This window comes from Lonchura striata, chromosome 3 (genome assembly GCF_050655825.1).
Source record: "Lonchura striata isolate lonStrDom1 chromosome 3, ASM5065582v1, whole genome shotgun sequence".
Classification (NCBI taxonomy): Eukaryota; Metazoa; Chordata; class Aves; order Passeriformes; family Estrildidae; genus Lonchura; species Lonchura striata.
Window position 1 is genome coordinate 102,037,073 of NC_140705.1, and position 13,514 is coordinate 102,050,586.

The window sequence follows — 13,514 nt, forward strand, 5'->3', positions numbered from 1 at the left end:
GTTTATCCCTGTGTCTATCCTAAAGGAAATCAGAGCACAAGATGATGTGAATGATGGCTGGCTGGGTTTAGGAATAGCTTGGCAGGAGATCTGACAGTTCTGAATAGCAAAACAGGTCAATAAAAACATGCCCATAAAAAAGGCTAAAAAATGAATAAGAGAAACACACTGGTTTGTTCCTATGGAAGCTAAGTATGGGGGGAAAATTAAGTGAAAGAAGGGAAAGGAGAACTTGATTTTGGCTTTCATATTACCTGAAGTTAAGAATGAAGCTTATATTCCAGTGACAGAAAGACAGTCACTTGAGAGAGCCCTGTAAGCCTGTGTGACTGAGGGGTGGTAATGCACGATTAAAACATGAAAACACACAGCAATGACACATTTCTAAGCAGGCCTTTGGTATTACAAAACACAGGCTGCTAAGGGTGGTGGTTAACTTTGCTTTAACAGACATTTTACCATCCCAGAAGGAGGAAGGGACTTGAGGAGGGTTGGTGCCCAGAAAATGAGTATCTGCTGATGCTGCCACTTGTGAGTAGCTGCAGATACTGTCCTGCAAAAGCTGGTAGAACATGGAGGAATGTGGGCTTTTTTGCCATCTTATCCAGTCTTCTCTTTTTCAAGCTAGCTAGTAATTAATCTATAAAAGCATGTAGATTTTAGCTTAAAGAGACAGCTGAAAAACTTGAAATAAGTTGGACAAACTGTAGGATCCAATTCCCTTTTGATACACAGCCATGCAGCCTACTGAGATGGGTTAGATTAGAGCTGTAATAACTTTACAGCCTTTTAGTGAGTCTGCTTCCTTCAGCATTTGCTCTCGTACAGTCTTTTGTCATCCCTCTCTATTAACTGGCTCTGGCTGACATTCAGCCCTGGTTTTACAGCACACACCCAGCCCAACTTTTATGCATCAACTTATTTGTAGTGGATGTCTCGTTCTGGAATTCATGTGAATTCAGGCAGTTCAATTGTGTGACTGTCATTTAATCTGTAATTTTACTTGAGTTGAAAAATTCTGCAGATTTTGGCTTCTGTGGTGTGTGATGGAGCCAGAAATGTTTATTTTATAGAACTATCATCATCTTAGTATCTCACTGTTGTCTTCTCTAAGTACATAGAAAGGCCTGAATTGGAAGAGATCTTAAAGGCTGTTTCATTTCAACCCCCCTGCTGTCAGCAGGCACACCTTCCACTAGACCAGGCTGCTCAGAATGCCATCCAACCTGGGCTTACATACTTCCAGAGTTGTGGCCTTCCACAGCTTCTCTGGACAATTTGTTCCAGTGCCTCATCACTCTCACAGTAAAGAATTTCCTCCTAGTATATAATCTAAACCTTCTCTTTTTAGTTTGAATCCATTCCCCCTTGTCCAGTCACTACATGCTCTCATTAAAAGTCCTTCTCCATCATTCTTGTAGGATCCTTTCAGGTACTGGAAGGCCACAATTAGAGCACTCTGAAGCCTTCTCTTGTCCAGGCTGAACAATCCCAGTTCTCACAGCATTTCCTCACAGGAGAGGTGCTCCATCCCTTTAACCATCTTGGATGCCTCCTCTGGATTCACTCCAGCATGTCCTTCATGTGCTGGGAGCCCCACATCTGCTTCTGCCTCTATGGTGATACAGTTTACAAAGGAGAAAAATTGGATCACCTTTACTGAAGACTGATATTTTCTTCCCACTTCACGTTTACCAGAATTAAGTTATTGCATGCTTCCAGGAGAGCCTATTTGTATTGCCTTTCAGTTACTTGTGTTTGAAGAGGGAGACAGCTGGAATGTGTAAAGTCATCTCAGCCAGCTTGGTGGGCCCCTGGATGTCAGTCTGGAGAATGGAGCTGTGCAAGTTGCAGGGGACCTTGTCGAAATGATGAGAAAAGATTTGGAGCAAACCCTTGTCTCTGTTGAAATCAATTGAACTACCATTAGCATGATTCCAGATTTCATCCATAAACTTAAGTAGGGTATTTATTTTTCAAGGCAGCCTACAGAAATGTTTCTGTCTGTTGGCATTTGTTTTCATGCTTCTTTGTAATGATTGCATAATTGGGATGTATCTGTAATGTCAGAAATGTAATAGGTTAAGTAGCATAAATGACTGTTAGGAAGAGAAGAAACACAGAACCGCAGAACTGTTGTTGCTTTTAACTCCTACTAGTTTAGTTGTTCAGTTTAACCATTTATTAGTCAGAGCTGTTGTGATAAATGGCAGTGATGGATGTTTAGGCACCAGTGCTAAACACAAAGGAGAAAAAGCATGCTTTTTTTCCTTTCTCTTAAATGGAAATCATTCAGTATGCTGCTAATGGTTTCCCAGTTGGCCAGAGACTGACTTTGGTGCCCCTGAGCCTTAATGATGTCATGATATGCTGCGTCTCTCCCAACTCAACAAGTATAGACTCTGGTTTTAATCTGACAAGAAATGCATACTGTTAGGATTTTGTTAAAGCTGATAGCAAATGCTGTGTATACAGCATCAAGCCCTTGAGTTTCAGCCTTTAGTTGAAGTACTAAAAAAACATTTGGTATCTAAGGGACTGCTTGATTACTGATTATGCTCTTATCAATGTGCGTATCTGGGTTTTTTTCCTGTTACCTGAAGGTAGGATAACAATGCTTTTTAAACATTTGCTTTTTTTTTCTCTCCAGATCAGTGATGCCTTTGAAAGGAATGTTTTCATCTTTCTTTTATTTTTATTCTGGGGGAGGGGAGATGGGTGTTTGAAAACAATGCAATTTTTTTCAAATGTGATTTTCACAGTGACTAAACTTTTCAGTCCTTTTGTAACTTGATTGGTATTTTAATGTAATATCCCATTATATATTTTTAAGCTTTTTACAAATGTAAATTTCTGTATGACTCTGATGATAACTCCATAACCTACCTGACAGCAGCATGTCCGACCTCTCAAACCAGAGCTGAGTTGAGGATGCTAGAGCTGCTGGAGAGGAAATGTTAATGAACCTTTTTTTTTTTTATTTTTTTTTTATTATTCTGAGAGAGGGGAAGAAAGGTGTCTGTGCTAATGCCACAGATATAAAACCTCTTGACTGCTTTCCAGTGTCCTGTGACAGGTAATCCCCAGGTGAAAGGGTGCAGTAAGTGGAATTTGGCACATGCCCAAGGGACAGCATTTTTTGTGGTGACTACAGCACTAGCTGTGGCTGCTGGTGCAGTCCACAGCATCTGCCACCATGGTGCTCCTGCCTGTGGGAAGAGAAGGGGCCTGGTTGGCCCCTTGATACATTTTTGTAATAAAATCAGTTTATTTACTACCTTAAGTCTCTTACTATCCTTACTCCTGGAATTCTTGTGGTCTTCTAATTGTTTCCTGGAGACATTTGTTCTCCCTCACTGGTTTGTATTGTTTCTTGTCCTTTGACTAATACTTGTCACTTCAGAGGCAGCAAAAGAAGGGCCAAACTCAAGGAATAGCTCTGTTAATAGGTGAAATGGGACATAGCTCCTATGCAAAAGGTGTACCTATAGATCCAGTAGTTCTGGTTTTATGGGAAGATGTGTTCTGAGCATCTTGACTGAGCTTCCTAAACTTGGCAGGCATAAAAAGAAATGCACATTCCCTCTCTTCCTCTAAAACGTTGATGGCCTTTCAGTGTGAAACACCATGCAGTATTTATTTTTATGCCCTTTTAATGTTTTGTGGAGGGTTTGTTTAGTTTCCCTTCATAATTTTTAGTAGGAAGTCTTTGAAGTTGGGTTGTAGATGAAAAACCCTGTTGGCAGCCTGAGTATTCATTGTTGACTCCTATCTTTAATTGTTCATCTATAAAAATCTGGAAAGGAGTGTGTTCAGAGAAACTGTGAAGCAATGTGTATTTCTGGAAAGGGGAAATAAACTTGCAATTATTCTCAGCTATTATTTGTCACGTGAAGATGTTACATACTAATGGTTGCAGATGGTTTACACAAAAACTATACACGCTGCAAACACTCTTCATTGGGAGCTATGGGTTTCTGTTATACATTATGCTAGAATGGAAAAGGTTTTTTTTCCTGCCTGCAGCTATGTATTACCCTTGTTTGCTGTTGCAAGCACAAACTCTCCTTAATATGCATCCGGCAATGGTTAAAATTTTCTTCATCGATGACTTCACATTTATCCACGTAGCTGGAGGATTCTTCTAAGGTTAGAAAGGTAAGGACATCAGTGTGCAGGAGTCCTTGGTGGAGAGCACTGCATTTCGAAAATCAGATGTGAAGGAGGCAGAGTTAAGGTTTTGGTTTAATATTTCTGTGTTCTTGTTCAAATGCAGGATCTGCTTTTATTTTAAAATGTATTTATGAGTTCATAAGTATTTTGTATCTCTGTGCATATGGGTGACTGTAGACACAGTAATTGCTTCATATTGTGGAGTAGTAAAACAATCCTATCATGTTGTTATGTATTTTCTATTCTTCAGAAATAGTATGGACATCTGTAAAACATTAGTTGAGTTACAGTTTATACAGTAAAATTATGAAAGGCTGCATTTGGTATAAATTTGTTAAAATCATGCAACACAAAGAAGGAGGGATGAACAGGTAGAACAGAAGTCAGAGTTCAGCATTCCTGATGAAAGGTGACTGGTCAGAAAACATTTCAGTTGACTGGTTTGGTCTTAGCAGAAGTACTCCAGGTCAATCGGTCTCATCTGCATCCCTGGAAAGGTGATGAAACACCTCATCCTGCATGTCAGCTCTAAGGGTGTGGAGGAAAAGAAGGTTCTCAGTAGTCAACAGGGATTCACCAAGGAGAAATAATACCTTGAGCTATCTGACAGACTTCTGTGATGGAATGTCTGGCTGTGTGGGTAGATGAAGGGAGAGCAGTGCCTGCCTTGACTTCAGCAAGGCTTTTGACACTGTGTCCCATAGCATCCTCATAGGTAAGCTCAGGAAGTGTGGGTTAGATGAGTGTGGTGGATTGAGAACTGGCTGAAGGGATGGTCCCAGAGTTGTGGGCAGTGGTGCAGAGTCTGACTGCAGGCCCATTGCTAGTGGTGTTCCCTAGGGGCCAATACTGGGTCCAGCTTTGTTCAACTTATTCCTCACTGATCTGGATGAAGGGACAGAATGTACTCTCATCAAGTTTGCTCCTGATACAGAGCTGGGAGGAGTGTCTGATTTGTCAGAAGCCTGGGTAGCTATTCAGCAAGAGCTGGACAGGCTGGAGAGTTGGATGGAGTGATCTTAATGAAGTTCCATGAGGGCACGTGCAGGGTTCAGCACCTGTGGAAGAATAACCCCTTAAACCAGCACAGGGGGCTCAGCTGCTGGAAAGCAGCTCTGTGGAGAATGACCTGGGAATCCTGGTGTGCAACAAGCTGTCCGTGAGCCAGCAGTGCACTTAAGGTCAAGGAGGCCAAAGGTGTCCAGGGGAGCATGAGGAGGACCATTGCCAGCAGGTCAAGAGAGGTGATCCTGCCTCTATTTTGCCCTAATGGGGCCTCATCTGAAGTGCTGTGTCCAATTCTGGGCTCTCTAGTTTGAGAAAGGCATACTGGAACTACTAGAAGGAGTTTAGTGGAGGGTTGTGGAGGTGATAAAGGGACTGGAGCATCTCTTATGAGGCAAGAGAGGCTGGTTGGCCTGGAGAAAACAGGATTTTATCAGTGCATAGAAAGATCTTAAGGGCAGGTGTCAAGAGGATGGAACCAAGCTCTTTTCATTGGTGCCCAGCAACAGAACAGGGGGCAGTGGGTACAAACTGAAACACAGAAGTTCCATCTAAGTATGATCCATCCATCCTTACTTTGAGGGTGTCAGAACACTGGAACAGGCTGCACAGAGAGGCTGTGGAGTCTCCTCCACATATATGCACAGTTGAACATGCTTTAGAAGGGGTTTGCAGAGATGATCTGCAGAGGTCCCTTCCAACCCCAACCATTCTGTGATTTTGTGAGTCTATGACTTGCCTTGATAGTCAACCATCTGACGAAACTAGTCATGAGAGCACAGTATATGGCTGACTAAAACTGCTTGAATGTTTATATTCTTTATGGGAAAAGACAGTTTTGAAGAATAAGTTTTTATTGGTTTGGCAGAATGATTTTATCAGAGCACTAGAGGAGAGGAAGGATAATAGGATGAGATGAAGTAATCTTAACTGCTCTGAAATAGCCCAGCTGCTACAATTTTGCATCTGATTATGTATCTCAAACAAGAAGATTTTACAGTTTCCTTTGAAGCAATAACCATAACAGTTTATGGAAAGAGCCAGCACTTACCTTGTCTTTCTCTTACTCTGCAGGTGCTTGGCACACTAAACTTACTGATCTGTGTAGGATTTGTGCTGTGGTCCATTCATTGAAGATGTGAAACAACATCAAGTCTGAGATTGGAGTTACTGACAGACTGGAGGAAATTTTAGTCCTTGTGATGCACGTGGACATGCTGAATTATAAGTAATTCTAGCTTCTTGTCCCCTCCCCTCCCTTCCCCTCACTCAGCTATCTCAGGGTTCATAGAGATTTCAATGGTTTGTGTGCCTGTAAGTTTGGAACAGAAGTGACCAAAAATGGGGGACCAGCAATTGTATAAAACTAATCATACTGCCAACAACAATGAGAACTTGTACTACGAACAACACCAAATGAACTCCCTTCCATCTCTAAATCATAGCTATGGGACATCTGTTATGGATGCTCCTCAGGCGTCCCCCCTCTCCCCTCCATTTCCCCAAGATTCAAGGGACAGTATAGCTTTGCCTGTAAGTTCAAAAAGTCTTGGGTCGATGGATACATCTAGACAAACCAGTTGGACACATTCTGGCTCAGGTAACCATGTCCCAGCGAGGAACAGTTTGAATAATCAAAGCGCAATGTGGAGCCCCCTCGGGCAGGGGGAGTCCCATGACGGATACCAATATTCTTACCCGCAACCCGGTGAAAACCGATCGCAAAAAATTACCAGTGGGGTCCTGCACAAATTGGACTCCTTTACACAAGTATTTGCTAACCAAAATCTGAGAATTCAAGTGAACAACATGGCTCAGGTTCTGCACACCGAGTCTCCGATGGTGGATAATTCCGGTGACAGTGCGCTCAGGCAGCTGCTGTCCCAGAAACCGGCGGTTGAGCAACAACCCGTAGCTTCCACCGTACAAAGATACCAACCAGTGCCACAGCAAACGCACCAGAATTTTACAAGCACACAGCAAAAGCAACAAATGCAAGTCATGCAGCACCAACAGTTGTACTACGACTACCAGCAGCACTTATCACAGATGCAGATGCATTCTGCGTTCCAGCAGGGACAGGCGCACGTTCCGCAAATGCAGTCCCAGCAGCTCCTGCCGCAACAGATGCAGCACTTGCAGCAGCCTCAGTACTACGCTCAGCCGCAGCAGGGACACCAGCGGCTCTCGATCCAGGAGATCCAGCAGCAGCCTCCAGCTCGGCAGCAGCGGCAGTGTCCAGTGCAGATCGCTCAGTATTACCAAACACAACCTGTCATGCAGCAGTTACAGCAGCAGCAGCAGCAGATGCAATTGCCGCTTCCTCACTATCACAGGGAACCCGATCCAAAGACTATGCATGAGCCACACCAGTACTCTCAGGATCCCGGGCATCCTGTGCAGCTTATCCAGTTGGGAGCAGTGCCTCAGTATTGCTTCCAAGATCCCCACGAACAGTACAGGCACTTGTACCCCCAGAGTTTACTGCAGCAGCAGCAGCAAGATCAGCAGAAGCAGTACCTGAGTGAGGGCAGAGTGCCATCCCTGAGCTCCCACATTGGCCTCACTCCACCAGACACCGCTGAGGATCCCACACGGCAGGAGATGAATTCTGTAGGTAATGCTGTCCCTCATCGAACTCTTTTGCCACCCTCGGGTGTTCATCTGAACAACAAAAGCTCTCAGCAAGACTCTCCCAGCACCACGTGGCCTCAGGTAGGTGGTATTTTAGATCCATGCCCAAGCAAATTTGTTTGCAGAAGAGAAGCAAAGTATGGAAACTAAGCAGTTTGGGCAGAGGGCATTAGGTTAGGATGTAAGATCTGGGATGGGGAACTATTGGGAAACTTCATTTGGTCTACAGCTCAGGGTGGGCTTTGGGCCAGGCTGGCAGCAGCACAGAGCTGTTGCTGAGAGGCTGCTGCTTTCCTGTGAGAGGCTTTGAGAAGTTCTGCCTCAGTTTCTGGGAAGGAGGGACCCAGTTACAACAGAGCCTTCCTGCTAATTTTTCAACACTGCAGGCTCAGTTGTTCAGGAGCAGTTAGTCAGCTCTGTTTCCAAAAGTAGTAGTTCTGGGTCAAAGCAAAGGCTTCAATCAGCAGGAGAGTGAAGAAAACTTAAACTAGCAGTGCTCACAGCGGCAGATTTGATGTCTGGCTTTCAACTCAGAGGCTTTTTAATAGTAGTAAAATTGTATGTAAAATGCATACTTAATGCTGTGAGTACCTTCATTTATACAGTATTTCCTGAAAAATTATTTTCTCAACTTTTTCCCCTCTTTTCCATTCTCCTGTTTTGATAGCAGGTGCAACTATCAGATGGCAGATTGCAGCCACTGTCCCCAGAACAAAGGTATTTTAAAAAGATTCTTTTTGTCTTTGTAATAAAATATGAGAAATGCAAAGGAGGTCTGTATTTACAGGGAAAAGCATACAGTGTGGATATGTAATAATTGTTGTTCTTCTAGAAACACCTTTAGTTTTGTGCTTTCTGATTTTAAGTTTGTATGATTTCCAGCATACCCCCATTTCAATAGAGTCAAATAAATACTTACTTTATATTAAAAAAAAAAAAAATGAAGAAAATCAAAGAAAAACCAAAAGCAGGAGAGCTCCAGTGTTACATTTATAAGAAAAGGGATGCTATATAGTCTGGATTTGTATCTTTGGCAGCAGAGATCTTCTGTTTGTTCCTTAAGATTGCACCTCTGAAGGACCAAGGTGTCTGTCAGAGTGGTTTCCTACCATAAATTAAAGGCAATGTGTCCAAGTTACTTGCTGTCACAAGTGGGGAAATGCAGGTCTGTCATGGTAGATGTCATGGGATTTGCTGTATTGATGAGCATGTCCTGCTCAAAACTTCCCTTTTCCCTATCTTGGGAGCAGCTGATCTAGGTGATGGGCCATGTATTCCACAGCAGTCACCACACACTTGCTTGTGACTTCATTACCATCTAGCTGTATAATTTTATTAACTTCCTTGATTAAAAAAAGCTCCCTTCACAAAAAAGGAAACATGCCAAACTAATGTTTTGTTTCTGTTCCATGCTTTATAAAAATGAAAATAAAAATAGTGGCCAGAACAGAGAAACACTTCCCGAGAGAGCTGATGCGAAGAACAAGCTAATGTGTTCAATATGCTTGAAGGAATTTAAGAGTTTGCCTGCTCTAAATGGTCACATGAGGTCACACGGAGGAGTAAGAGCATCTCCCAACTTCAAACAGGTAGCAGTCCATTTGACTTCAGTATTTGGCACAGTCTTTTTGTGTTGATGTTTGCTTGCTTTGCCATGCTTTGCTTTGCTGTCAAAACTTGTTCTTCTCAGCACTGTTTTGTTATGTCATGCCCCATGGAAGTAGAAATGCACATAATTCTGTTAGTTTGTAGGCCAGAAGTCTTGTTTCGAAGACAGAGGCAGTGGTGGAGGACAGATCAGTGTTTGTCCTTCTCTGTTTCTCTGCACATTACAGAACACCCTACCAAGTCATGTCAGGAATGTCTAATTTTTTTCCTCCTCATGTTTGTTTATTATATTAGACATACCAGGAACGTCAAGTCTTCCTTATTTTCATTTGAACTACTTGGATGACTAAGGAATATTTATTGGAGGCCTTCCCAGGCTTTAACTGGAGGAGCAGAATTGTTCAATCTTTGACAACTTTCTTCCAAAGTGTTTTAGTTGTAATAGGTATCAACAAATTCCAAACCAAAAATGTGTTCGAGCTGTTCTGCATAAAAATAACTTGCCCTGTCAGTCAGTCTTTATCCTGATATTTTAGAAATTCTATCATAACAGGGAATACCATAGGAGGGCAAAGAGCTACCAGAGTTCCAGAGTTTATGTTTTTGTTTTCAGTTGGGTGATGGAGAATTCTGTGTTTGTAGTGATAAAAAGGGACATGTTTGTCTCTCCTCCTGCAAGTTACCTGGTAAAGATGCTTCAGGTGATTATTTGTCACCAAGACTGAATCCTATGTAGGAGTCACAAGTAACCTGCTGACTTCTTTTGAGGCGAAGAAAGAGTCCCAAGAAGGAAAGAAGGAGCACTGTTGTGTCTTGTAACCCAGGCCACTTCTTTTCAGCCACGGTGCACACATTGCATAGTGCATCGATCCAGCAGCAGCGCTCCCTCACTGGGGCTGAAAGCCTTTAATTGTCTGTGCAGGATGAAGGAGAGAAACCACCACAGCAGCCGCTGTCTAAAGAGGTGGATGGCCTCGCGCCCATCGTCATGCCAGTGTCTGTCCCTGTAAAGCTTCTGTCACCTGAGCCCAGCACGCAGCCCTCTGCCAGCACTGCCACAGTCACAGACAAGTCTGCCAACTCTGTGTCAGATGACGAGATGCCCGTTCTTGTGAAGATGACTTACTCTCCACCGTGCAGTCCAAAAGTGGCCAACCCCTGCTCATCCTCTGTGAGTGCTGTGTTTCTTGCCACTAACTGTCCTGTGCTCGTTAAATCCCTTTGCTTGTAGTGCTGCTACCTTCCAAAACATCAGTATTTTAGAATATTTTCTGGAATCTTTATGATTCCTAACAAATAAAAAAAGTCCTGTAGCATCAGAGCATTTCTTCTTCAATCATTTGAAAATATTAATTTTCCTTTGCTGAGGAATCAAGATCTCAGTTGAAAACAAATAATTCGAAATTGGAATGTGATATTCTTTCATCCCACTAGAACAAAGGGATTTACTATCTTTTTACTGGTTTTGTTTTTTCCTTTTCAGGCTGCTTCATTGTTATGTTATTGCTTAAAATTGGCGGTTTTATTTCTTCCTGTTTTCTGAAGTCAGATATATGTGCTTCTCATTTCAGCCAAAGGGAGTACAGTGCTTAGAGTATGTGCTCTAAGCAATACGAAACTTGGAGTTCTGCAGTGAAGTAATTTTTCCCTTTCTCCCTGCATGCATCAGCTCTAAGGGTTAATCACTGGGATTTCTGATACAGGAAAAATAGCTCTGCTTAGTGCTTACATTTTGCTTATAAAACTGAAATGGTCAGGCAGCACAAGGAATTGATGAGTGCTTGAATGAGATGTGAGAACGCTCATTATTATTTTCCTGAAGGAATCCTGGAGCAAGCAATATTTATTTCATGTTCTGGTGTAGAAATGAATTCTGCTCATTCCTTCAAATCCATTTTGGCAGACTACGCCATGATAAGGGATTACTGGGGAGTATAAGTTCTGTATGGTATTATCTGTACAATGCAGAGAAATATCTTTGTGATATTTTTGATTTTCCTTCTGCATGTGAGGTTGATGGACAAATGAGAAATCAGTATTATACCAGCATGTGTGACTCCTTACAATATTCACTCCTGACTCTTCATTCAGACATATTCACTAATTTTAAATATATATAATATATACATGTATATATTAAATGTCTCCTCTCTTCCTTTAAGACAGAGGTTTTACTGTGAAAGCTGTCATTTTGCAATACTTAGTAACTCAGTGGCAGAATTCTTCATTTCTATTTCTAGTCTGCTAAAGAATAGGGACAGTCTTTTTTGAATCCTCAAGTTCTGAGTGGGAGATCTTCTCTAGAGACTCCAGAGTAGGTGGCTTGGACTTGTGTATTTCTGCAACATATATAAAGTGACTGTGATTAAATCTGCCAGTGTTTGGCAAAATGCACATTCATTCTCTCAAAATTATGCTTGTGGTCTTTGTTATTGCCCAAGCAAACCAAACTCAGGCAGTTCCCTCTCTGGACCCTATCTTTTACATAAGCAGTAGCATTGGAAACATTAAAAGATCAAGAGATCCACAGTTTCCCCCTCTTTTGTAAAGCGATTGTGCCATTGGAGAGGGATTTTTTGTAATACCAAAGAACTGAAGCTGTGTTGCATTTATTTATACTGTGCTTCAAGCTGTCCAGAAAAGCTTCCACAAAACTCACGGAATCAGTAAAATGAAACAGCAAAAAGGAACTAAACATTCAGCAAGGCTACAGGATGGTGAGCTGAGATTAGCAGTCAAGTGAGGCCCATCAGGATCTGTCCTGAGTGGATCTGTCAGGGTGCAGCAGCAGGACCCAGAAGAATACATTCTGTCTTGGATAATGGGAATCAGTTACTAGAAATTCAGAAAAGTAGGGTGGTTTTTCAGGGGTGGTTGTGCACTGAGAGCCCATGGACACATTATCTCCTTTGCTGCTCAATGTGACCTTTCTTGAAAGCAGTGTTGGCATAGGTATGCTCTAGGTGAAGCAGTGTAGGAGATGGAGGTATTAATGATTTCTAAGGTGTTACATTGAGTTGCTTTACACTTGTGAGAAACAAGTACCAGCTCTTTCACACTTGGAGAGCAGAACAAAATGAGCCCTTAATCAAAGACATGGCCTTCTGGGTCTCTTTTTCAGGTTTTGGGTTGTTTGGATTTTTTCCCTTGAGTTTATGGTTTTTCCACCTTTCTCCTTTATGAACACTAAATGTTCACCATCTTGATAGACTTTATCTGTCACTACAGGTAGCTTTCACTGTTCCAAATGTCCATTATCAAAAAAATCCTCTGCAAAGCTGCATTTTCTTCCCTGCAGAAGCAAAGCTCTTCAAAAAAGGAATTTTTTTTACAGAGAAAAAAATGTCAACAGCTGTTGGAGAGGATGCAACCACGATCTAACAAAGAGGACGGGACCTCTGTAATGAAAAACATTTCCTCAAGCTGGAGCTTATTAACATAAGGGATAAAGAGTGACAGTGCTAATGCTTGTTTAACATGATTTTTATTGGGTGAATGTGATTCTCAAGAACCACCCATGGTATAAAGATGTATGTTGTCCAAACATACATTGTAGTAATTTGCTTTACATAGCAGTAGAATTTACCATATGATGCAGACATTCTGGAGTAACGCTGTCAGAATTTTCTTCTTCTTCCCAGATTTATTCTAAACATGGCCTAGTACCTAGCCCGAGTACCTAAAAGCAGTACATTTAATAACACTGTGTTCATCTACCAGCTTCTGTGTGTTCTTAAAGGACAACCTGAAGACCTGTTTCTTCCTACCTTATCCCCACTCCCCCAAGAAATCCAGATGCCAGCTTTGCATAAATTCTGTGCCTTCTGCTTCTGTATACTCTATGGATTTGTTGTTAAATTATTTTTAACATTCAAATTCTAGAAGTCTGGGCATATGAACAGTGTGTGAATTTCCCAAGTGGTCATTTACTACCCTCTTTTCTCCAAGGAAAGAGGAGAGAGTTAAGTTCAAGATTTGTTGCAGCTGGACTGTAATCAAGCTGATGGGAATGTAGTGATAAGAGGCAAAGAATTTGAATTTATTACATTTTTCTTCCTTTCCTGCTGCTGAGTACTGCAGTAATTTCACTGAGC

At 42.0% G+C, this 13,514-nt stretch overlaps 1 protein-coding gene across 11 annotated transcripts in view; it reads left to right on the plus strand.

Moving 5' to 3' along the window:
- Positions 1-13,514, plus strand: part of TRERF1 (transcriptional regulating factor 1) — a 101,364-nt gene that overhangs the window by 72,369 nt on the left and 15,481 nt on the right. For 8 of the 11 annotated variants that reach the window (XM_085575982.1, XM_021547617.3, XM_085575983.1 and 5 more), the window contains 4 exons: positions 6,253-7,893; positions 8,480-8,529; positions 9,251-9,401; positions 10,343-10,591. In XM_085575982.1, the coding sequence (XP_085432108.1) occupies positions 6,520-7,893; positions 8,480-8,529; positions 9,251-9,401; positions 10,343-10,591 (1,824 nt within the window). In that variant the 5' untranslated portion in view covers positions 6,253-6,519. The remainder of the gene's footprint in view (positions 1-6,252; positions 7,894-8,479; positions 8,530-9,250; positions 9,402-10,342; positions 10,592-13,514) is intronic. The other 3 variants (XM_085575986.1, XM_085575987.1, XM_021547618.3) reach the window with 3 other exon arrangements.